We start from the raw sequence: 25,025 nt of genomic DNA, 5'->3' as shown, positions 1-25,025 counted from the left end.
AACATAGGTTTGAATCCCGATCCCGCGCTTAGAAACCATTCGCTGGTATTAAGCATGTTTTAAATGAACAATAAAATAAAATTTAGTACAAGATTCTTGCAAGCCCTCGACCTGCAGGACTAGTTGGTTTCAATGGACCTTCGGAATGCCCGCTTGCATGTGCCTATCCATCGGAAGCACATGAAGTACTCATGGTTTGTGGTGTTTCAAGTCCTTTCTTCCGTTCCCAGGGTGTTCACCAAGCTGCTAACAGTGGTGGCCCCCAGACCTACTATCGGATCACCTACTCCATGCATGCCTCTATTGCACAGCTTGGGCTTTTCCCTGAACTTCAAAAAATTTCAGGTTTCACCGCCCCAGTCACTCCGATTTATCAGAGCAGTCTTGGATAGTCACCTGGGCAGTGCTTTCCTACGCGAGGACTGAGTGGCAAACATCATTCAGATAGTAATTCTCCTCTAATTCCAGGAACAAGTCCCGGCCTTGGCCTTTCTGCTCCTTCTGTGCCTCATGGCCTCCTGCAACCTAGTAGTCCTGGTGGAGAGACTGTGCATCAGATCGCTTCAGTGACTCCTCTGTTGCTAATGGTCAGTTTCAGGGCCACATGTCGGATGTCTTGAACTAGGTGGCTAAGGATCTTGTATGATGGGCCTTGAGAGGCAACTTGCTGAGAGGTGCGTTGTTTCATCAACCCTGGCATGAGGTGACTGTGGTCAAATACGCATCTGACTGGTTCCGGGTGCTCACCTGTTGGAACTGACAGTGAGCAGAGTGTGGTCTGCCTCAAACATATCGGTTTGCTACAGCAGAGGGTCGATCATGCCTGCCTTGGTCTGGTCACTTTCCTCCCCTCTGTGAAACGCAAGACTGTACCGATCCTGACGGGACAACACAGGGGCCATGCACTACCTCAACAAACGAGGTGGTGTGGATTCCTTGCATCTGTGCAGAGAAGCGATGTGACTGTGGTTCTGGGCTCTGGATACTAGAGTTTCTCTGACGACAGCCCATCTGGCCGGAAGAGAGGATGTCATAGCGGATATCTAGAGCAGACAGACTTCAGACTCCCATGAGTGGGAGCTCTGCCAGGAGGTGCTGGAGGAGATCTCCTTTTTGGGGATGCCTCAAGTGGACCTCTTCACTTCCAGTGTAAACAGGAAGTGTGAGTTGTTTTCTTCGTTGGGGAACTCTGTGGCACACACTGATGGTTGAGTGGACATTCTGCCTCCTTTATGCGTTCCCACTGATCCCTGTCATTCCACTCGTTCTCAGGAGATTGTGCCTGTTCGGAACCAGATCCTGAACAGTTCGGACTGGGCCTGGAGGACGTGGTATCCGGAGTTGCTAGATCTATCGATCTGCCCTCCCTAGTGCATTCCGAGGTGTGTTGACTTGCTCTTCCAATCGGAGGGGTTGGTTCTCCACCCGAACCTCAGCAGCCTGAACCTTCATACCTTCATGCTTGGCTACTGAGATACAAGGAGTTGGGATTGTTGTATTACATTTTTGATGTGCTCCATTCAGCTCGAAGACCCGTCAAAAAGTGTACTAATGCTTGCACATGGTGTACATTTTTCGTGATGTTCTCCGCCGTTTTGGATTTTCTGCTGTCCTTGGCCTAAGCAAGTTTGCAGATTGGTACTTTTAAGTGATACCTTGCTGCTATTTTGGGTTTCAAGAGGTCCCCGGAACAGGGCTAGTTCTTTACAATACCCATTGAAATGCAGTTCTTGCAGGGTTTGTTTAACTAGGTTCATCTTCGCCAGTTTGTTGTCCTGGCATGGGATTTCAATTTGGTTTTAAATGTCCTCATGGGAGCTCAGTTTGAGCCCCTTCCTTCATGTTCTATTAGACTGCTCATCTGTACGGTGATATTCCTGGTTGCCATCACTACTGCAAGAATGGTGAGTGAGCTCCAGGCTTTGTCTTTTAAACCTCCCTACTAGGTTTGCTCCAAGGAGAATGTGACTTTGAGAGCGAGTCCCTTGGTGGTCTCGGATTTTCATCTCTCTCAAAAGATCCATCTTGCTGTGTTTTTCCCTTCGCGTCATCCTTTTAAGGCAGAGCAGCGATTCCATTGGCTAGACCCGGTGGGGGGGCCCTCAAGTTCTACATCTCTCAGATGAGGAAGGCAGATTTTTTTTTTACTTGTGGTGCTCGCAGGTGGTTGTGCTTGTAGGGCTGTGACCAAACATACCCTGTCAAGGTTGATCATTTTGGGCATCTCTGAATGCTACGGTCTGGCTGGAAAGGATATGCCTGAGCGTCTTGAAGCCCATTCTTATAGAGGAGTGGCTGCTGCCTCTGCCCTGCAGAGGGGAGTCCCTGTCCTGAACATCTGCCAGGCGGCAACGTAGAAGTCTCTGCACATGAATTACTGCTTGTACAGGATGCCCGATTTGGTAAGGAGGTCCTCCAGAGTTTTCTGGTCTCGGTGGTGTTCTTGCTCTCTTCCCTCCTCTATATTTACATCCTGCTTTGGGAGCCCCTCCTAGATGGGGAATTTGTGGGAGTAAGGTATCCATTAGAAGAACAAAATATTTACCTATTTGGTAATTTTCTTTTTGATGGATGGTCCCCCCCCCATGGATTCCTCATCGCCCTCCCTACCTGCGCTTCTTGGAGATAGCTAGTACACCATCGGTTCCACGCTCCTTCAGCACCAGAGTGCTTTGGGAAAAGGGTGGAACTGAGGTTATAGTGTGCAGCGCCTCAATATATAAAGGCCCTGATGTCATGTCCGGCGTGGGGTAAATATGAACGTCCGACGGAGCCGACGTAAAGCCACACTGTGCCCACTCATGGTAGAAAAGCTTCCAAAAAACAACTGCCCTGTGGATAGAATTATCATAGTTGGGGGAATCTATGGGAGGAACATCCATCAGAAGGAACATTACCAAGAGGTAAATAATTTGTAATTCTCTTAGTCCTATTTGAATTGGGTGTCTAATACTGGTTCCGTCCAGACATTTGGGCAATGGGGATCTCAACCTTTCTTTTACGTATTATCATTCCAAAATTGCCAACAGTAATTACTCTGAAACTTCAAATGACTTCTCTTTGATTTGCAATTTCATGTAGACTGGTGCAAAATCCCAAGCAGATCTGATCTCCTTTTAATGTAGTGCCCTCTTTTCCTTCTCTCCAAAGTTCCCAGGGGCCAGGGGTGTTGCTAGGTCTGGAAAAGACCCGGGGCTACACTAATGTCAGAACTGTCAGGACTGCGGGCTAGCTAGCCTTATGGTTGTAGCCCCTGAGATTCTATCTGGGGCTACAACCAAAGAACTATGGTCTATAGCCCCATTCCCCCCCCATCCCTCCCAGGAACATCTCAACCAGGGGCAAATCTTCGATGAATCACAGCTTATATCCTTCTCATTTTTGTCTTCTTCTTTTGCCAATTGTAGAACCTTTTCATGGGTAGTGAAGTGCAAGGCATAACACCAGCAGTGTTGCATAGAAATTTGAATTACAAGAAGTCTGAAAGACTGATCAGTTTAATGAGCAAAAGGCCAGGGGAGGGAAGGTGAAGGCTTCACTTCACTGTACAAACGTCAGGACAGGTTAAAAAGCAAAAGGTTTGGGGGTCCATAGAATATGGAGTGAAAGTTGCTAAAAGAGAAATCTTTCCTAAAAATGCTGAGCCACACTACGCCCTCTGTTGAATGTTTCTGAGCATCTAGCGCAGAGGCAATCATCTATTAAGATGATGAAATCTGCAGGAGAAGAATCAGCAGAAAGAACATTAGTAGTGCAGGGCCGTGAGCAGGCTGTTGCCAGCTGTTGTCTTTGTACATGGCTGTCACAGTCATCACAGGTGGATGGAGGGCATGTTTACAGAACCTTCCCACACTCCTGCGAGGCTGTGAGTGGGCTGTTGCCTGCTAGCTGGTTGACTGGTTGGTCCCATTGTGTGTGTGGTGTGCCACACCCCTGCAGTCTGATGTCTGACGTCTGCTGTCTCTTTTGGTCTTTGGCGACTATGGCTGGGTTACCCTCAAAATAGATATTCTTGTTTAGAATCTGTAGTATAGGTGGACTGATTTGTTCCTTTTGTCAGTCCGACTACGTCATCTCGAAAAACTGGTATTTTTTTTCCACATGAACTGAGGTTTGATCGTGGGCATATGTTGTTTTGTACCGCGCACTGCTACCACCCAGGGGCAGTCTCCAGGTGCTCACGTAGCTCTGCAAGAGAGGCGGGTGGGGAGGTAGTGAGGTGGTAGGGTGAGAGGATATTCAGAACCAGGAGGAGCTGGCGTCTGTGAGTGTTTTGCATGTGGTAATATTGTGAGAGGCCTCATGCATTATAACCGTATGGGTAAGATTCGGTGCGGGAGTGTGTGGTAGTGTTTTGTGTTGGTTCTAGTGTGTTGTGTGGGTTATGATGGGTTGGTTCTGTGCACTGGTTAGATAGTGTCCATAAGCGATCCAGAGTCACAAGTGGTCATAGCTGTAAAGTAATCCGGCATCTTGGTTTGTAGTTGCGTTGTTGGTCGGACGTGACTGTGTGGGTGGTTCACTCTAGGTGTGGACATACTAATGGTTCTCTGTTTATGTGGATTGTGGCTATTCCACGTCTGGTAAAGTGGAGTCAGTTATGTAATAGGAGCAGGAAAGGAAAAGGGTTCGTAAAGTCGGTCAGTTTGTTGGATCCTTTGCCTTCGCTTAATGGGCACGATAACAACCTAAAGAATGGATATACTGACGGAACCTTACAAAACGTAATAAGGCCGGAGGAGTTTTAACAACCTAATTTTCTAATATGTAATGTAGCAGGTCTGAAAGGGTAAATCGCAAGTTTTGAATGGCAGAGTTTCATTAATGCCCACTAGATACTAATGTTCCCAGAAACTTGGTCAGTTTACCCTTTCCTCATACAAGGGCTCACCCTTTATCCTGTGTTAAGGACCAGTGGTAGGCCTTCTGGCAGACTTGCTATCTATTTGTTGGTCAGCGTAGATTTGGAGGATATTCACTGAAGTCAACTATTAATTATTTGTTTTTTTTCTCCTCAAATTCAAGGTGGTAGAAAAGCTTGGTTTGGTGAACTACTAAAATTACAACTATGGAAAGACCTTCATGGGGCTTTTGAATTTATTGAAGGAGATCCTGAATTGGGATATTGGTCCAGCACATACTACCTACCCAATAATAGTATGAGATTTTAATCTTGGGCTAGGCACTGTGATTACCAGCTGCAACAAAATGACGAGTAAGCGGGCCTGTGCCTACCAATACCTAACTTGGAAGATCATTTGACAGAACATTTTTTCTATGGGAAATCATGTTAGAAACTGGTATTAGAGCAGTTATAATGTGAGTTTCAATAGTATAATTGATTACGTACCGATTGCCTATATTCTGGTGGGGAGCAGATGCAGTTTTGTGATGCCGGGAGTCATGAAAGTGATCATAATCTGCTTGTGCTCGAATGGGCATGGGAAAGGAGAAGGACTTCATCTGATGCTTTTGTTTTCTTTTTTTTCCCTCTGTTTTTGAAGAAGGGAACTAGGGTAGTAAGTTGGACGAGTGATAGGAAAGTCATCCAGCAGAATCTGATCATTACGGCCACAAAAAATGGGACATCAACTTGTTTAATATGTTAATATGTCACTATTACTACCTAATGCTCCACCCAGACTGGACAGTATTAGAAGGATGAAGATAAAATTGAGAAACCTTAAAGAAAAATCTTGGCAATTGATTGCTCCACCTTGCTCTCTCCCAGGCTGAATACAGGAGAAACATTTGACGATTCTTCCAACCTAGTGTCACCTTTTCCATGCCATTAAGATTACCATTGACGCCCTTGCCCCTTTTAAGACAAAGATAGTGAAAACAGAATCCATAAAATAAATCCTGGTTTAGTGATAACATCTTGGAATTAAGATAAATGAAAAGCGCACAAGAACTTCGATGGCGAAAAAACCCTTGTCCCCTCACTCTAGGAAAATGCAAGAACATCTGGGAATACAAACTAGTGTCTGGTTTCTAAATTCAATAGTTAATCAGTTTTTTGCTGGACGATAACTGTACTTGGTGCACTTTTGCTCTTTGTTTTATGCTCTTTGACTACAGTTTATTTATAGAAATTGAACGCCATTTATTATAATGGGTTTTAACTTGACTGACCTTTTATCAACGTACTTGTCTTTTAACCATCCGAGTCAAACACAATTGTAATTTACTGTATTTGTGATGTATGATTTTATAGATCATTGATCTGAAATAAACTATGAAATTATTAACATTACTGGTAATTTTATCATGGCCAAGAACTGTAATGCATACCAACATCAATATAGTTGTATTTGATCTTTAATGTTTGTGGGTGTTTATTTGCCTGAAAACCATTGGCACTGGTATGTTGTTGTGTAATCATATGACCTCATCGCTTGGATATGTTTTAAAGGGCACAGTCATAGCCTTTATCTGAATCAACTGTTTTCATCTCTACTTTGAAATATAGCTGTCCGCCTTATCTATTAATTTATAGGTGAGACATAATAAACCCTATATAAAAAGACAGAGGGAGTTTGTCACTGCTTTGTCGGCTTGAGATCAGATATGAGGAGGGCAAGGTTAACTAGAATAACACAATTATATAACATTCGCACTGCCTGCTGAGAGTGGACTGGCATGACTTCTCGGAACATAAGTGCAGGTAAGAACACCAGACAACAAGTGACCTGGACGAGGCTGATCGTAAGGACCTTTTAGGGGGTGACTAGTGCACCATATCCTGAAGGAACCCTGGCCCATTCCCACAGTATGGCTTGTGGATGATAAAAGGGGGCATCGAAGGAAGTCAATGCTTCGACTGGGAGCCAGTGGCCACCGACATCTAAGGCTCTGCCACTGATGGGTGTAGACAATAGAAATGTGATGCTTAAACAAGTGCCATCTTTCTGTCTGAATATATAATAATATTATGACTGGGGAAAATGCAGCATCTGGGGTACATGTACTATATGTGTGGAGTAAGTCTCAAATATTCTGTTTGTGATACTAAGACAGCAAAAGTTGCTCACTGTTGTTGCTGTTGATCTGGATGTACATTTAGCTGGCAGGGTGGCATTTGCTCACTCAAAATAATGTCTTGCTGTATAAATATTAGCCAATCAGGTGGGCATAGCTGTCTTAGGCCCAGTATGCCCACACTTTTTGGTGCTGTATTGGAGCACCTCTTGGTGACCTGAGGAAATTTCCTGAATTCATCGCAAGCACTGAGAAGGGGAACTTGTGATGGAGCCTTTTCAAACTGCCGGAAGTGGTTAGGTGATTCAGAGCTCTTATGGAGCACATATATTGAGGTGCCCTGTCTGTCTTGCACCTCCTACTTTTGGCATATCTGCCCGTCGCACTCAACTTTCATGCGTCTGTACCTGAGGGTCTGCAGAGGTCATTTCGAAGCTTGAGGAAATATGGAGTTAGGTGAAACCCATGGATGCAGCAGAGGCTGCTGGGGAACTAGACCTATTTGCAGGATATATCTGCGTTCTGGTGTGCCCGGTTTGAGCTGAAACTGCCAGAACAAAGAAATGACACCAGAACTTGGTGCTTGGCCTCTGAATGATACCGGTCACGGGTGCTCTTGCTGGCCCCTGTTGGATTTCCCGATTCCTTTCGGACACTAGGCATCAGTTAGCACTGAGAAGTTACCCATTAGGTTCATCGCATAGCCCTATTGGATCCTGTTCAGCTTTTCAAACCTGGCGGCAGTCGTGTAGGGGGTGAGGATTGTGTAGAGCATGGCTGACCAGAGGAGAAGTAAAAGGAGGATCATCCCACAAAAAAGGACAGTAGTCAAGCAATTGAGGATTTTTCAGATGATTGAACTACCGCAGGATTAAGAGCACTCCAAATAATGCTGCTTTGCTGTTCAGAATGGATTTTCTGAGAATATTGATTTGGCAATAAAGGGAGTGGAAGTCGAACCTGAAGATCTCTCATAGAGGGTGACATCGAATGAGCAGACACTGTTGAGGCGAGATTGTCCACTCTCGAGCAATAGAGGAGATAACATGGATTGTTCAATTTTAAACATCCTGAAGGGTGACACCGATGTGGAGACCTTGGACTACCTGTCATAAAGGGTCTTGACTCCCTGTGTTGGTTATACCGAAAGAGGTGCTGGCCGAGACTGCAGACGTTGGTACTCCAGTACATGAACTAGCAGCGACTACAAGTTGCATAAGGTGTGCTTATTGACTTGTCACCAGATGTTCTGACCAGGTAACAATTGGAAGGATAGGTTCTTATGCAGAGTTGCAAGTCTGCTGCTGTTTCTGTCTTGAGCCCCGAGACCTTGGCTCAGAAGAGAGCTCTTCTTGGGACGAAGAATGAACTGGATCAGAAGAGGGTTGTGGCTATGATTAACTTTCAAGCCTGGCTCTGAATGACTTAAACCAAAAGCATTTTACTTTCACCCAGGAAAGGACACCCAGGTGTTTTCTGCTGGGCCTGCAATGGGAATAGACTTGAATGAATGGATAGTCTGTTGCTTTACTTTGCTGGGGGATGTTTGCCACGGGTTTGAGGTACCTTTAGGACCAATGTTTGAGATTGCTACGGGGAGGGAGGCAATTCCTCTCTAGGCTGTCTTTTGTTAGAGTTTGAAACTTGTGCAACAGGGTGGGATAGCTGACTTATGGCACTCAGCCACACTGAGTATGGCCCTGGTGCTATCCTCTCTATCTATTTTACTTTCCATGTCTCCCAACACTCCCCCACCTTCCCTAGGCTTCTCAGGCTCCCTTAGTATTTGGAAATGGCATTCAGGGAGAGGGTCTGTTCAACTATAAAGGTGCCTTATCCATGTATTTTTACATCCCATGTATAGTTGCTATAACATTTGGAAATTCAGATTTTTGCCTAGCGAGGTTGAAACGCTTAAACCATCTGGAAATATCGTTTTCCTGGTTATGCTACTACTATTTTCCATGATGACCTATTTTCATTCTGCTAAATTAAGATATTTTAAATTAATGCACCCATCGGTGGGAATCCTCTGTCACTGTATATTCTGCTTGTGTGTTCAATACACAGGTGACAGTTGTGGGTGGAGTGTTTGACTAATGCAGATCCCAATGTGTACCTGCGCACACATATGCATTGTGGTGCTCCTATCAGATTTGTCAACCCCAGTATACGTGCATGCCCGCTTTATTGTGACTGCAATGGTTAGCTATGTTTCAAATTATATTCCCTGCACTTCTGTGAGCAGAGGTACCTGCACTGTATAGCACGTCTCTTGCATGCATAGTCCTAGAAGAACCAGATGTTCAAAATTTCACTTCAGCACTGAACCTCCTACTTGTTTTTGTGTTTAAAGAGTTGAATGTATTGGTGCTCATTTGTGTAATTTGACACATGGTGTGACTTAATACAGCATTGGGGTAATTTGAGCAGACTGGTGTATCACATGACATCTCTAGGACCATTTTTCCCCCTCTCTACCCAGGCTTCCCTCCAGGGGCCTCCTTTACCCCCTCTCCTGGCCACTATGTGCTTTGATGAAGAAAGTAATATCTTCTATGAATCCTGCTATGTACAAACATATATACTCATGCTAACAAAACGTGCATTACCATTACAGCCTTATTTAAACATCTTTGGAGTGACCGCAATGTACTGCCTTTTCAGCAGGTGTTGCAATGACACATTTCTATGTTCAATTTGTCTAGAAGTATTGAAATGCCATAAATAGTGTGTGTGTGTGTGTGTGTGTCTGTCTGTCTGATAATAACATGGTTTCAATGGATTGCCTTTCTCCTGCAGATTCCTCATCTGAGATATTCCCTCCAGCTATGCTGCTTCGGAATATTTTCGACAGGGGATGTAGTGACATTGGCCCGGCCATCGATCCGTCTTGCTTGACGTCTGATCGTCGTCTCCGGACGTGACATCGGATGTCGTATAAATACCATGTCACTATGCCCCAACCTCAGTTCCTTTTTTCCACGGGCTAACACGCTGCTTGGGAACACTGGCGAGTCTTTCGCCAGAAAACGTTTGTACTTTTTCATTTCCTCGATGGGAGAGGTTGGTTGCTCGGGTATCTGGTTTCAAGCAGTGTTCCGATTGTGGCACCAAGATGTCCATCACTGACCCACACAAGCTGTGTATCTGGTGCCTAGGCACAGGACTGACGGGTGTCCATTGTGTGCCAAAAGGTAACCTAACTCCCTGCGCGATCGAGGTGCTAAACTCGCTCTGGGTTGACTGCCCTCTAAATAACCAGCGGGGTCGACGGTTCGGACTTCGGAGGCCGAAACTGAGGGGCACACCCCTGAAAAAGAACATACGTGGAAGAAGGAACATACTCGAGGAGCCAATCTTCCTCATCCGAAAGAAGAAAGGGTGTCACCACCACTGTCGGGACTCTGATTCATCGACTTAAAAAGGGCGGCTGGGCCTACCACCCGCCAAGAGTGGAAGGATTTCCAATCCTCCATGCTTGACATTTTCAAAAAGCATGCTGCAGTCGGTGTGGCTAACCACCCCACGCAGTAGGCTTCGGAGCCAGGAGTGGCGCACTGCATATCAGATACCTCTAGTGCCCAGGTACCGACGATGATGATGCCGTTAAATCGTTCGACACCGAAAGATGTTCAGTGGAAGCAGGATCAACCCCATGCATCCAAGGATGTGGATGCTACGTCATCTCGATCCCAATAGACACCGTCATCCACCATATCGGCGCCGAGAGACAAACCCTCATTGTCAACTGATGTCGAGAAAATATTCACCCCACAACCCCTCTATTTTCCGATACTGTTTCTTTGGCGATAATAACGCCGATGATCAGGGGGATATCGACCATATTTACTTGGGTTCAGGAGGGGTCGATTATTTTAACAACCAAAGTCAGCTTTTGCCACTGGCTCAAGGCCTCCATGACGCCAGCGGTCTCGAGACCTCGAATTTCAGCAATCGCAGCCCTATGTTCATAATACTTCTAAATTTAGGGCTTTAGTAGAAAGGGTTATTGACACCCTGGGATGGCATTCATCAGTGGTGCACATAAAAGGTTATGACCTTACTGACATTTAAGATGGAGGCCTCGCCACAGAACGTAATATGCCTTTAAACACTGCCAATGCCGCTCCTTTAACAATTATGTGGCAAAACCCTTGTTCCATTCCTCCCATCAGCTCCGCCGGCTAGAGGAGACCTTTCATACTGCCCACGCTTCCTCTAAAGCACTTGTTATGCAGTCTGCTACTGTCTCATCTAGACCTGTATCTTCCACGTCCACTCTCCCCCACCCCTGCCCCCGACAGCGAAGCAAAAGTAGTTGATGCCTTAGCAAAGAAAGCATATACTTCAGGCAGTATGGCCCTAAAAGCTACAAATGTGATGAGCAGCTTTGCCAAGTACTCCTTCGGTCTATGGACAGCAGTTAAAACAGTATGTCCCAGAAGGAGAAATGCGTCAGGACTTCCTACAGCTAGTGAAGGATGGGAAAGAGGTGGCCAGACAGGCGTGAACGGGCCTTGACATTACTGACTGTGTGGGCTCATCTATGGCGTCAGCACTAACACTAATAAAAACCTCGATTTATTTTCGCCTAAAGTCCTAGTCAAGCTTCTGGACATGCCCTTCGAGAGTGATCATCTTCTATTTTGCCAGAAAGCCAGTGATTTCTTAAGGAATCCAAAATCGCTGTCCTTAGGCCTAACAGCGCAGCTCGCCAAATCTGCCTTTAGCTATGCCTCTAGGGCACAAGGCTACATGAGACATGTTCCTTATGGCAGCAGAGCGCAGCTCCCACCGGCCAGGCAAGGGCGGAAGCGTTTCTCGAACTCTGGAAGGGGCATATTTGGAGCTGCTAGCGGTGTTCAAAGCACCGAAAGCCTTTCAGATGCAGCTGCAGGGAAAGACAGTACTGGTCCTCACGGACAGCACCACAGCCATGTACTACCTGAACAAGCAAGGGGGTACTCGCTCTCGCTTTCCAGGGTTATCCAAACTGTCCCAGAACATTTGGAAGTGTGCTCTCAAACACTGTTATGGTACTTGGCATTGGTATAGCCCCTTTTGTTTCATTGGTATGATCTCAAAGCGCTGGTAGATGGAACACCCTCGGGAACCGTATTTCAAGTCAGCAGAGAGTGAGGGGGGTGTTGTACGGTGCGTGGGTTGCCTTTTGTCCAACAAGATGTTCCTGTTGTCCCAACACGTTCCAGGGGAACTCAATCTTCTAGCAGACAAACTCAGCAGAGACTTTCCGCTGCCCTTCGAGTATGAATGGCAACTGCACGAAGACATCGTCTCCAACGTTGCAGCAGAATGGGGCTTCCCAGGGATCGACCTGTTAGCAACTCTGGAGAACGCACAATGCCAAGATTACGCCTCCAGGTACCCAGAGAACTGATCCAAGGGGAACGGTCTCTGGATAACATGGTCAGGGAAATTTGTCTATGCTTTACCCCCGACTCCCCTACTCAACAAGATCGTGCACAAGATGCACCAGGAACCAGCCACAATGATATTGGTGGCCCTGATGTGGGGCCGCCAATTCCAAGAGCATCAATCCCATTGATTGCTCACCTACACACATTGTGTTGTACCTGACTCACTAGACAGAGGCCTGGTTTTTAATTCACTGAAGGTTCACTTAGCTGCACTCTCAGCCTACAATACGTCACAACAGAGTGTTGTGGTGGAAAATACCAGTTATTAAGACTTTCATGGAAGGGGTTAAAATGATTCATCCCCCCATTTCTAAACCGGCTCCCGGATGGGACCTAAATGTGGTATTGACTAGACTTCTGGGGTCTCCTTTTGAGCCCATGCATAAAGCAAGTCTCAAAGCTCTTACCTACAAGACCGCTTTCCTAGTGGCAATCACTTCAATACGGAGAGTCAGTGAGCTACAGGCCCTTTAAGTTCTAGACCCTTTTGTTACAGTTCAGAGGTAAGGTGGTTCTGCGCACTCACCCTCGATTTGTGCCCACATTTATTTCCAAGTTCCATGTGAACCAGTCTATAGAACTGGCAACTTTCTTCCAGAACCCCACAAGCGTGGTGGAGAGAAGCCTACACACACTAGATGTGCACAGGGCAGTCATGTACTATCTGTAGAAGACTTAACCACTAAGAAAAACAAACCAGCTTTTCGTGTCAGTGGCGGCTGGTATAGAAGGGGACCCTGTCTCTAAATCAGCCATCTCAAGGTGGATTGTCAATTGCGTCACACTCTTGCTAAGCGAGAACTGCCCTTCAAGCCTAGAGCACACTCTACTCGAGGCACTGGGGCTTCCATATCATTAATTGCAAATGTTCCCCTCGAATCTATTTGCAAAGCGGCAACCTGGAGTTCTGTACACACCTTTACAAAACACTATTGCCTAGACATTCATTCTAAGTCTGATTCTCAGGTGGGACAACAGTACTAAGACATTTTTTCACTACTGTTCCTTCTCACAACCCACTTCCAACTCCGGGTACTGCTCGCTAGTGTATGCACAGCATGTGATTCTAAGCAGATTAACAAGCATCAGAAGACATGCAATACTTACCGTAATAGCATTTCTGATGATTGTATCTGCTTAGATTCACGTGTGCCCACCCTTCTTCCCCGCTCGGATGGATGGAACATAGACATCCTACTACTTTTCTCTTTTCTGTACTCTCTCATGATAATAAGGCTCCACTACGGCACAAAAGATACAGTCAGAGGAACCTCGACTCGTGAGGAATTTTGGGTACACTACATGTCGCGTTAGAGATAGTGTTAGAGGCACGCCCATGTCGACGTCCCCTTTCGATCCTTGAAAGACAAGTTGTAATACTCTGCGGTTACCACTAGATGTCGCACTGTGTACAGCATGTGCATTTAAGCAGATACAATCATCAGAAATGCTATTACGGTAAGTAATGCATGCCATCAGCCATTGCAGCTTATCTGTCTACAGAAAGCTGCGCTTTTTCACTTGCAAACCCAGTAATCAAGAGGCATTTCGCAGGTGGTCTTCACCTCTTTCTGCCAGTCAGGCCTCATCCAAAACGGGATCTAAACGTGGTCCTCACCATAAGCCGTTTGAACCAGTAGCCAGTAGTTCCTTTCTTGGAAATTGTCTGCCTTAATTGCTGTACCATCTGCAAGAAGAATAAGAGAACTTCAAGCTCTCTGAACACCCGTTCCTAACTTTCCATGAGGATAAGGTTGTGCTTCGCACTCCTCCTTCTTTCCTTCCAAAAATTGTCTGTTTCCACATCAATCGATATCCTTACCGGTTTTCTTTCCGAACCCGGTCTCTGATCCAGAGAGGGTTCTACATAACCTAGATGTCAGAAGAGCTCTGAATTGTTACCTCGACAGAACATGCGAACGTAGAAGTTCTTCACAACTCTTCCCTTTCGGTGACCCAAAAAGGAAACCAGCTTCAAAAGCATCCATCTCAAGCTGGATCGCTTCATGCATCTCAGAGGCTTATACTATTCAAGGGCTTCAGCCCCCAAAGGGCGTTCATGCACATCTGGTCCATGGCAAAGCGGCTGCTGTTTCCTTCCAGAAATATGTCCCTTGGGAGTCCATAGCCAAGGCTCCTATGTGGGCTTCTCCAATGGCTTTTGCAGACATTGGGCCTCATTCTAACTATGCCGGTCCAGACCGGCGTAGTACATATCTGAGGGCGGGTGCCGTCCTGCCTGCCAAGGTCCCACCTGGCAGGCGGAATGGCACCCGCCCACAAGTTTCACGGAAGCACCAGCACCGTTGTTAACGGTCCTGGTGCTTCCATGGTCCCCATTACAAAATGACCGGCGCTTGACTTCTCGGCCGCCGGGGTCGTAATACCCTGGTGTTAACGGGAATTTTGTTCCGGTCTGGCGGCAAGCCGGCAGTATCACCGCCAGACCCATAATGAGGCCCATTGTCTTGACCTGAGCTCCCGGGCTGATGCCCAGTTCGGCCAGACAATTCTTAAGAACCTGTTCCAGTAAGGGATATTTCCATCCTACTGTTGCGTTGGTCAGAGCTTGGGAATCTCCCAAAAGTATGGAGGAAAGGGGATGGGACGTGGGAGTATAACAAAGTTACTCACCATAGTGACTACCTTACTCCTAGTCCATAGTCCCCTTTCCTAGATACGTCCGCCGGCCGTCCCCTATAAAAAGTATCCTGTATTTTGCTAATGGTCCTTAGACTTTGGCAATAAAAAAGGAATGAAGGGAGATGCGTGGGGCAGAGCTCAGGAAGGCAGGGCTACGGTTGCGTGCAGTGCCCCCGGGTAAAATTAAATGGACAAACCACTTTATTTTTGATGCTTCAAAGTGCTCCGGTCCCGTCCCGATGGACGGAATGTCCCAAAAGTATGGAGGAAAGGGTACTATGGACTAGCAGTGCGGTAGTCACTACGGAGAGTAACTTTGTTATTACGGTAAGTAATGTAATTTCTCCTTTCGATGATCACACTGACCTGTCATGTGACTCCTGCTGGCCTCTTTCAAGTAGCCTGTATCATGCTGCTTAATTGGGTCCTATGAGAGCCCATGTACTATCTTTGTTTATAGATTGCTTAGAAACATCTAACACATGTTGCGCTTGCTTCATCACTGTATTGATAACTGCACATACCTTTTAAAATATGCTCTAGTCCTGATCAAGCCCTACCTACCATGAAATGCATGTTTCTAGTCCATGACATCAAGCACATTAGTGAATGCTGATGTGCATGGATATTTGGCAAAGGCTTCCTCACTTGGCATATGCTTGGATCTTTGCATATAGCATATCTTGCTTTCAACAGCAGGTGCATGTCAAAGCATTGGTTATTAGACAGCAGCCAAAAGCGCAACATTGATATTTGCAATGAACCTCTGTCTCCCACACTGAAGCTGTTATGGTAGGTGCATTCATTCAGTGCATCTTTTGTTCCTGATCTGCAGACATTTCCAATAAAAGTTTTATGGGTTGTTTGCATTTTCATGGCATAGGCCCATGTTGATGATCTGTTGTCGGAGCCTTAGAAGGTGTTGTAATCCATGTTAGGACCCAGGAGGATAGCTCATTGTGTTGATATCCGATCCAACAAGGCTGTTTGGAGCGATTTGTGTGCGCTCCATGTCAGAGTGGCAGGCTGCACGTGGATTTTATGTTTATGATGGGCAGAATTATTGCATACATTACCTTGACATACATTTTTCCAGCCTTTGCTCCACATTCAAAATGAAGTGGTATGCTATTGTCGCACATGGTCTCCATACTGAAGCACACTCGCCAAGTAGCTTCTTTCCATAACTTTGCTATGTTTTATGATAGAGATGCTTAGGAAATACATAAATGAAAATAGAGGCCTGCCCCAGCTGTTTACAGGAGTCTGACCAATTGCAAAAGGGCCTTCTATTAGAAGGTTTTACCTCTGTAGAGTGCATACGCAAAGATTAAAGGCTTTGTGGACCCTTCATAAAGATCTACCTTTGATCTTCTTAATAGATATGTAATTAAAGCACCTGCTTCAAAAAGTTTCAATCAGAAAATTCTTGAAGTCTGTACTGTAAAATATGAATGTGCTGTGTTGTTTTTTTCTTTTGTAAGTAAACCAGTGATCATCAATGGTTCCTTTTCTCATGTATCACTCTTATTCAGGCTCCAAAGACCCCGTTGCAAAAAAGTATGGATATTCTAGGAAAGCAACTCTCACTGTATTCCTTTGGTATTATAGGTAAGAGACTGTATATGAACTTTTGTAGGTGTATATATTTTGAATGTGTTAATAAGGTGTTAATACTCTGTTTCACTGTGAGATAGCACTTAGCAGCCTGCTCACTTTCTTCGATTGATTGACTGTTTATTCGTGAACCTGTTTTGCCACATTCTTTTTATTGCATATAATACTGTTTGAGAGTGTTTGGGGGTAATACTTGTATTTAAGAAATGGATGGGATTTTTTTTCCATATAACTTTTTATTAACGTTTTTGCAAATTTTACACACATTTGTAAAGCAGCCTCCCCCCGCCCCATAGTCCGAACTTCGATGGGGAAGCTCTTCTTGAAGCCGATTGAATCTTAACCTATTCAACAAAATCCCCCTGGTTCACTCCACCAGGCCTAACAGTCTCATCCTCCTTGGACACCAATTCCCCCTTACCTCTTTTTGAAGAAACCCCATGACCCGTGACCAGTCCTCCCGAAAGCCCTGTTGATCTCCTTGTAAAGAGTATTTGACCCATTCCAGTAGAGCAACATTCCACACTTTTCCCAACCAGTCACATTTGTTTGGAGGGTCCTTTGCCTTCCATTTTTGCGCTACTTCCAATGCCCCCGCCATCATCAAGATTACATATATTTTTCGCTCTGCTTTGGATGGTAGCTCTTGCAGTTGACCCTCCAGCCCCAGAATAGACAGACCTCTGTTACCACTTCCCTTCAGCTTCAGAGCCTCAGCCGGTGCCTCCCCCATTAGCCTCCAATATTCCTGGATGAGAGGGCATTCCCATTAGATATGGTTCCAGGTGCCCACCTTTCCGTATCGTCTCCAAATGAGATTCAACACCAAGGGGTAAAATGTGTGTAGATTCTCCGGGGTTAAATGCCACTGAAACATAAACTTTGTCCATATTTCTTGAATTTGAATGGATCTTGTCAACTTTAGAATGTTGGTCCACAACTGCTGCAGTCCCCTGTTTCTATGTCTTGACTGGCTTCCACCCTCCCCGCCCCCCAACCCCCCCAAAGAGTCATATATTTCCTTTCCCCTGGCAGCTCCCACTATTTATTTATTTATATTTGTATATGGTTTGACCAAACCTTTACAAACATTTTACTGAAAAGAAATGAAAAACACTATTGATTTGCAAGAAAAACAAGAAATAAAATACATCCATCATAAAACTTGACTTATTTACATTCATTAAAAAGAAAAAAAGATGATAAACTAATCAGTAAAAGATCTCCACAAGATATGATATGGCATTTGTGATATGATATTATATGGCATTTGTAACGCGCCTATACACAAGTGTTTCAAGGCGCGACGAGGCAGGGAGGGGGGAACAAGGGGAAGACAGACAACGATCCTACTAGGCCAGGTGTCATTCAGATCGTGAAAGTGCAGGGGTAGGAGGAAGGGAGAAAGTGCAAGGGGGTGGAGAGAGGGAAGTGCAGTACAAAGTAAGTAGAATAAAAATAAATAAATAGGGCCAGCTGGTGGCAGTGCAAGGTAAGTTCACACAAGTGCTGGGAAGGGGGGGCTGTAGGGATACAGAGACAGTCCCGCAGTGCAGGGGTTGCCAAGGAGGCAGTGCAAGTGGAGAGTGGCTGGGCCCAGGACCGAGGTCGGTGAGAGTGGCCCAGTTGCAGATTCAGTGCAGTTTCAGTGAAGAATTTAGCAGGGGACAGGGAGAGAGAAAGCAGAAGCAAAGAGGAAGGTTTTGAGGTGCTTCCGGAACCGGAGATGGTTCTCCTCAAGTTTCAGGGAGGCAGGAAGGCTGTTCCAGAGGGAGGCCCCTGCCACAGAGAGAGATCTACCCCCAGCTCGTTGCTTCGAGAAGCGGCTGACCCTGAGGGAGTTGGAGACGGATGAGCGAAGGGCTCGGGAAGGAAGATAGAGAGTTGAAGGTATTTAGGCCCCAGGCCCCAGAAGGCCTTGTGGACAATGCAGAGGGTTTTGAACTTAATCCTCGCAGCCACTGGGAGCCAGTGTAGAGATTTCAGTCCTAAGATAATAAGCAAGAACAGGAAACCATAAATAAAGAAGAGAAAAGGTACATGTAAATGTAAAAACACATAAACCTAACTTAAATTGTCTAAGGCAGTCAAGTTTAAGGCCTTTTAGGAACCCAGCTATTGCTAAGCCCTCTCGTGTATTTTGTACATTTAGGCAGTGTTTCCAAACCAAGTCAGTAGAGGAGCATAGATGAGACTCCCTCCAAGGCCCCAAAAATGTGTTCCTCATTTCAACCAATTGTACGCAGCTTAAAATAAGATGTTTTGCGGTTTCCTGCTCGGAATGACAACATCTACATAAGGTTTCCTCCGTGTTTACTTGATTTCTTTTAAATAAAGTGTCATTAGTCTGGAGAATGTTCCATCGCAGGCGTAGCAACAAGCCACGATGTCGGTTTGGAAAGAGAGAGAGAATCTTGGAGAGGGATCCCCTTATTTTTTTTATTTTTTTATTTTTAAATGTTATGCTCATAAGCAAGGTGACTCATAGATTTATAACAGTGGAAAGTTTCTGGTGTTGAGATCCAATCTTTATCTAGCAAACTCTTTTTGTAAACATCGGGTTGTTGATTAAGGTTTCCAAGGGGTATACGGAAGCCAGTCTGGAAAATACTCAACGTGTGAAAGTGTTTTTCCCAATCTTCAAGGTGTGACAGCAGGAAAACTGAGAAGATTTTACAATCGGCATCAATCAAGGATGAATCTATGTTTTGAAGGATCTTCTCACAATTGGTGGCAAATGTTAATAGGAAACCAGAGAAATTTATATTATTTCCTACCCACTCATATAAAGTATTTAAAGTAGGGGCCTTAATTTTCCCATATAGCAAGAACATCCTCCATTGTACTTGCGCCCATATGGAAGTATATCCGAGCTCAAACCGGATTGCAGTTAGGGGGACCGCATTAAGGATGCCAAGGATCTGTCTCCAGATCCCATCCTCTATCTGGTTCAATTTATGCATAACTGCATCAGAGCAATCAGAGCACAGTTCCAACACACATCCCAATTTAGGGAGCACTTTACCTTAAAAAAACATGAGCGTGGGTTTTAACGAAAATGTCCTGAATTTACGGTCAATTGTGAGCATTTGATTTCCCATTAGTTTAGCTTTCTGTGCTAAAATGTCCAATTGTGCTCTAGACCCCTTATTTGCACCCACATAGTAGCCCAAATAAGTCACACTAGGGGAAATGCCCACCCTCGAGCCCTCCAAAGACCAGGTCGGCTGCAAATTCTTGCATTCTCCCTTCGCAATTGAGAGGATTTTGATTTTGTTTGGGTTGATAACCAGGCCATTATACTTAGCGTACCTCGCAAAAGTGGTAAAACGATGTTGGAGTCCCACCCTAGTGGAATCAAACAGCATGAAAGCGTGCGCGTAGCCAAGCCTACTCTTGGAGCAATTATCCCCTCCTCAATCAAGCTCTCAGCCACATCAAACAAGTACTGATTAAAGATCCATGGCGCCAGTACGCAACTCTGTCTCACTCCAGAGTGCGTTTGGAGTCTAGATGACATATCGCCCTTCTGGTTAAACCTGACCTGAATTCCTGTGTTCTTCTAAACTCCTTAAACCAAGCCTAACAGGCCCCTTGGTAGGCCCTATAGCGCTAATTTGTGCCAAAGTTTGTTACGGTCGACGCAGTCGAAGGCTGCAGAGTAGTCGACCGACGCCATGAATGTGCACTCCTTCTCCCTCTTTCATGCAGCCTCCTGAATGCATTTTATGACCAGGGCATTAATGTTCGTCGAATGGCCCTTACGGAAGCCAGTCTGGAAAATACTCAACGTGTGAAAGTGTTTTTCCCAATCTTCAAAGTGTGACAGCAGGAAAACTGAGAAGATTTTACAATCTGCATCAATCAAGGAATTTGGACGATAGTTCTTAGGGTCTGACCTGCTGCCACACTTGAAGATTGGGATAACGTGGGCTGTGCTCCAGAAGGGAGGGCAAATCCCCGTTGGCAAGATGTCTTCAAATTCATAATAGAGGAGATTGGCCCACAGATTAGGGTCAGACTTGAAAGTATTGTTAGTGGGACGTTGGGTCCCACAGCGCGCAATCTTTTGCACGTCACAATCAGCTCCCTAACTGTATCAACCACCAGAATAGGCTCCCAAACGTCGCTGGTACCATAAGCAGGGTAATCATGATGTTCTCGCCCGCAGATTGTCGGGTTAGGCCCAAACCTCTCCTCATAGAAAGCCAGCCACTCGTTTTCAGAGATCGGATTCAATTGTGAAGTGACGTGATTGATGTCTTGGCCATTCACAATAGTCCAAAAGGCCCCCAGATTAGCCCTGATTAGTATTTGCAGCATAGATTCTGCATCTCGCTGGAGGAGTTGATGTTTTATGAATTGACATGGGTTTTTATATTTTTGCTTAATCAGTCTAACCATATTGGACTGGCGGGCCTCATTGGTTTCTGAGTTCTTAATTCTTCTGATCTCTTTTCTCATGAGAGTTTTGGCCAGAGCCAAGTCCCGATTCTAGCAATGAGTATGCTGAGGTTTCAGTGCAATTCTATTTGTTTGTGAGGCAATGTCCCTAATGGCATCATCGATCAGGGGAATGGTCCCAAAAGCGTAAAAATTGTTTAGTTTCCATTCAAGGGTGGATTTGTTCAATTGGGCCCTCGGATTTTGATTTAGGGCATCAATGTTTTTCGGCGACGATCTCACAGCATTCCCATAATTACTAACTGAAACCTGTAGGTGGGGGATATAATTTCTAGTGGTAATGGTCAGAATAAAATGGGCCGTTAATATAGTATGGTCACTCCAATCGTTATAGGAGACCTTAAACGCAGTAAATCTATTCCTTAGAAAATCATCGGGAAAGATGTAATCCAGCATAGAAGGGCTCTCACCACGCTGCCAGGTATGCCAGGCAGTTTCCCCAGACTGCTGTTTGTCGGAGCCCACAAAGGGTAAGAGGCCTATGTTGCCCAAGCCGACATAATAAAAGATGCCCAGTTGTTTTTTTCGTAAGTAGCCACCGAATCGGGGACCATTTTACAGATTTCCCATGAGGGATATTCAAACTGACAATCCGCGTTTAGGTCTCCTGCAACCAGGATTCGACCATTCTCATTTTCTAGGGCCCATGCAGTTATTACTTGGATAACCATTTCCACAAATCGATCCACTGGTGACATTCCACTGTGCCAATAGATGTTAATAATGAGTAACCTCAGGGCACCGTCACCTGTTATAAGATCAACCCCCAGCGCTCCAAAGAGTAGGCCCAACAGAACATTAACACCAAAGCCCAAACAATTAGCCACGGCCGTCAGGAGACCCCCGGAGGGCCTGCCCCCCAATCCCTGGGAGGCCACCTGATCATAGATCTGGTAGCCGTCCAAGCAGGGGGTTAAGGTCATCCAGGTCTCCTGAAGGCACACATTAGCTTTTCTCAACTCTTGCAGACAGGCAGGATTGCACATGAGATGTTGATTTCCTCTAGTATTCCAAGATTTAAAAATTAGGTCGATCTTTCTGGAGACTCCTCTAAGTTGAGAGGCCTGCTTATGGAACAGGTTTTTGCCACAGGGTTGAGATAATTGCAGCCCAATCAATATCAGTTCCCTGTTTCTTTGCCGAGTTACCCATTTGAACCCCTCCTCATTATCTAGCGGGAAACCAGGGGGTGCATTCACCTTAAGTAATGCCAATAGGGGCTCAGGGATTTCTGGCTCCAAAGACGAACTAAATTCAATTTCAAAGCCCAAGTTCCTTAGTAAACCACTCTGAGAAAGAATAAGTACTCTAACCAAAGGTGATTCCAAATATAGGAGACTTATATCTCAGTGTTCTCTATCGGGAAAGGCCACCCTAGAAATATCTCCAGAGGAAATTAGAGCAAGCTGGCATTTCTGCAAAAATTGTCATGATGTTAGATCTATTCAGGCAAATCGGCTCAGCCAAAACCAGAAGGCTCTTCATAGTAATTAAAGCCAAAGGTTTACTTGGAGTTGTCAAGGGCCGAAGGGCAACCCTGCGGCCCTGTCAAGTGATTTTTATCAGAAGGCCCTTGTACCCCTCTTTGCAAACTATTCTTGCCATTCTGAGTGTGCATATTGTAGGGTATATATAGCCAATCTACCAGATCGTATTCCTGTGGAAATAGAGGGGTATAGGGCTACTGGAGGAATATTCTCCTCAGAATTTCCCCAACCCTACTCCACTTTCAGGAAGAGGGTTCACCACTGCAGGGAGAGGGTGTTTTATGACAGAGGATTAACATCCCTGAGTCGGACTCCATATTGAAGGAGGAATTTGGAGGCTACAATTCACCTGGTATGAGACCTTTTGTTAATTTCTTGGACCGAACCAGCCCATAGCAGGGAGTGGGTGTAGCTCTGATAGTTGGCCCGACTCCAAAACCTTTTTGGTTTTCCCTGGGCCACATCCCCATCCAATTGTCAAGCGCTCACTAAATCTGGGCCCAGTTTGGCACTGAACCGACTGAGGCTTAGTAACCAAACCCGTATTTACCCACATATCGCTCTCAGGGTCCCGCACAAACAGAACGTTTGCTTCTGGAGCCTTATTTATCTGGATCATTTCAGTTTGAATAATTGAGCCAACCTGCTTTGTTTTTAGTTGGGGCACAGGGGTATTTGGCCCAGTTTTAGGAACGCCCAGCAAGTTGGGTCTAAACAGAAAGTTACAAGGAATTTTGGAACATCTACCGCAAGAGGTTTTCATAGTAAACTTCTGCTTTGGTAACCTCGATTTGGATTGAGTTGGTACATTCTTGGGGGGAGGGTCCACAGTCACACAACGAACCCCAGTCAAGCTGCCCTCAGCCACACCGTTATCAAATTTAGCAGTAATAGGCTGGGTATTCAAAGCATTGATATGAGAAATTGGGGCAGAAGGGCATTTAAATCACATACACCGCCCGTCCCCTTTTTGATGGGTATACTTGGTGTCCTGCCACCGGCCCAACTGGATCTACACTGTCAGAGATTTCAATTATCTCTGTTGTAGCATCAATAGCGACCGGGTTAATCTCAGGAGGTCTCCCTTCTGCAAACTTCACTGGCCCCTCCCCAATTACAGTTCTGAGACTAAGTTCCAAACCAATACAGTTCAATTTAGTGTTCATCTCAACCAGTAATTCTGTGCCAATACAATCAATTTTATCATTGACATCTGCCAGGAGTCTTTGTGAGTTCTTTAATTCAGCCCATATATTGTCATAAAGCTCCACAAACAAGCTAAGGACAAGCTTTGAAGCCGACACAGTAGGATGGGTTAGTCTTATCATTTCGTCAAGGTCCTTCATCGTATGATGCATCCTTGGAGAACCTCCTTGGTCCTGTAAAACTTCAGAACTAGTGTTTGCCCCACATGCCGCGTTATGTTGATTGTTAGCCTCGTCAATGGCATCTATTATGTTTTTTAGAGCGGTTGGAGAATCTTGAATAGAGGCATTGCAGGATTGTTGTACCACACTTTCCAAATTTTCATTGCGAAATTCCATGGCATTATCGGCGTATTCAATTATGCTAATGTCAGTAATGTCATTCTGTCTTCCAAAGAAGTCCTGGGTCGTCATGGCAGAATGATGACGTTCTCGCTAAAGACCTTACGGAGTTTAACTTCTGTACTGGTTGAAGCAGATTTAAAAATATCATGATCCATGTACCTTTGCCCCACAACTGGCTTAATATTTTTCTGACACTTTGGAGTGTTCAAAGGAGCATTTCCATGATGAATTACAGATTTTTTAGAAATAAGTAGATCTTCAGAGTTGTGGATAATGGCCTTATGGGAAAGAGCCGGATTAAACTGGTCGTCGTGGTTGAGAGTTAATTGTGGGACCTGTTTGCCACGAAGTGATAAATGAACCTTTTTTCCCTCCATGGGAGTCCCCATGCGAACAAGTGGGGTATGAGGTAGCAAACAAAGTGAAGAAGAAATCAAAGGCTGGGCATGCCTTGAGAGTATCAGGGTCGCCTGGTCAGACATTGGTGCCTTGTTTCCTGGGGGGAGCCATTGGCAAGCAGCTTGGTTGTATGATAGTCCCCATTTGGCTCCTAAGCCCAGCACGAGTTCTTAACGCTGCAGTCCTAATTTGTTGCCTTCAGATCAAAGGGCACAGTAAAAGGAACCCTGCAGTCTCTAACTACTTGCTAACAAATTAAACGATCAATGCCAGGCAGATTGTCTAATTCGTGGATCCTTGCCTTGGTGGAAATCCTACAGGGTCTAAAAGTATATACCCGCAGAGTGGTAGAGGAAAAGTTAGCAGTTGCGTAAAGAAAATGGTCACAGATTTTCATAGGCAGTATAGCTGTGGCGTAGCTGTAGAATATGGTATAACCTCCG

General features: G+C 45.4%; 1 protein-coding gene across 6 annotated transcripts in view; it reads left to right on the top strand.

Annotated features, from left to right (window-relative positions):
* The window catches only part of ATP2C1 (ATPase secretory pathway Ca2+ transporting 1), a 1,883,161-nt gene that overhangs the window by 795,634 nt on the left and 1,062,502 nt on the right, over nt 1–25,025 (top strand). For all 6 annotated transcript variants that reach the window (XM_069648728.1, XM_069648731.1, XM_069648729.1 and 3 more), the window contains one exon: nt 16,601–16,676. In XM_069648728.1, coding sequence (XP_069504829.1) covers nt 16,601–16,676 — 76 coding nt within the window. The remainder of the gene's footprint in view (nt 1–16,600; nt 16,677–25,025) is intronic.

The sequence above is a fragment of the Ambystoma mexicanum genome, chromosome 2q, assembly GCF_040938575.1.
Source record: "Ambystoma mexicanum isolate Mex_15411 chromosome 2q, UKY_AmexF1_1, whole genome shotgun sequence".
NCBI lineage: Eukaryota > Metazoa > Chordata > Amphibia > Caudata > Ambystomatidae > Ambystoma > Ambystoma mexicanum.
This window is presented reverse-complemented; position numbering and strand designations above follow the sequence as displayed.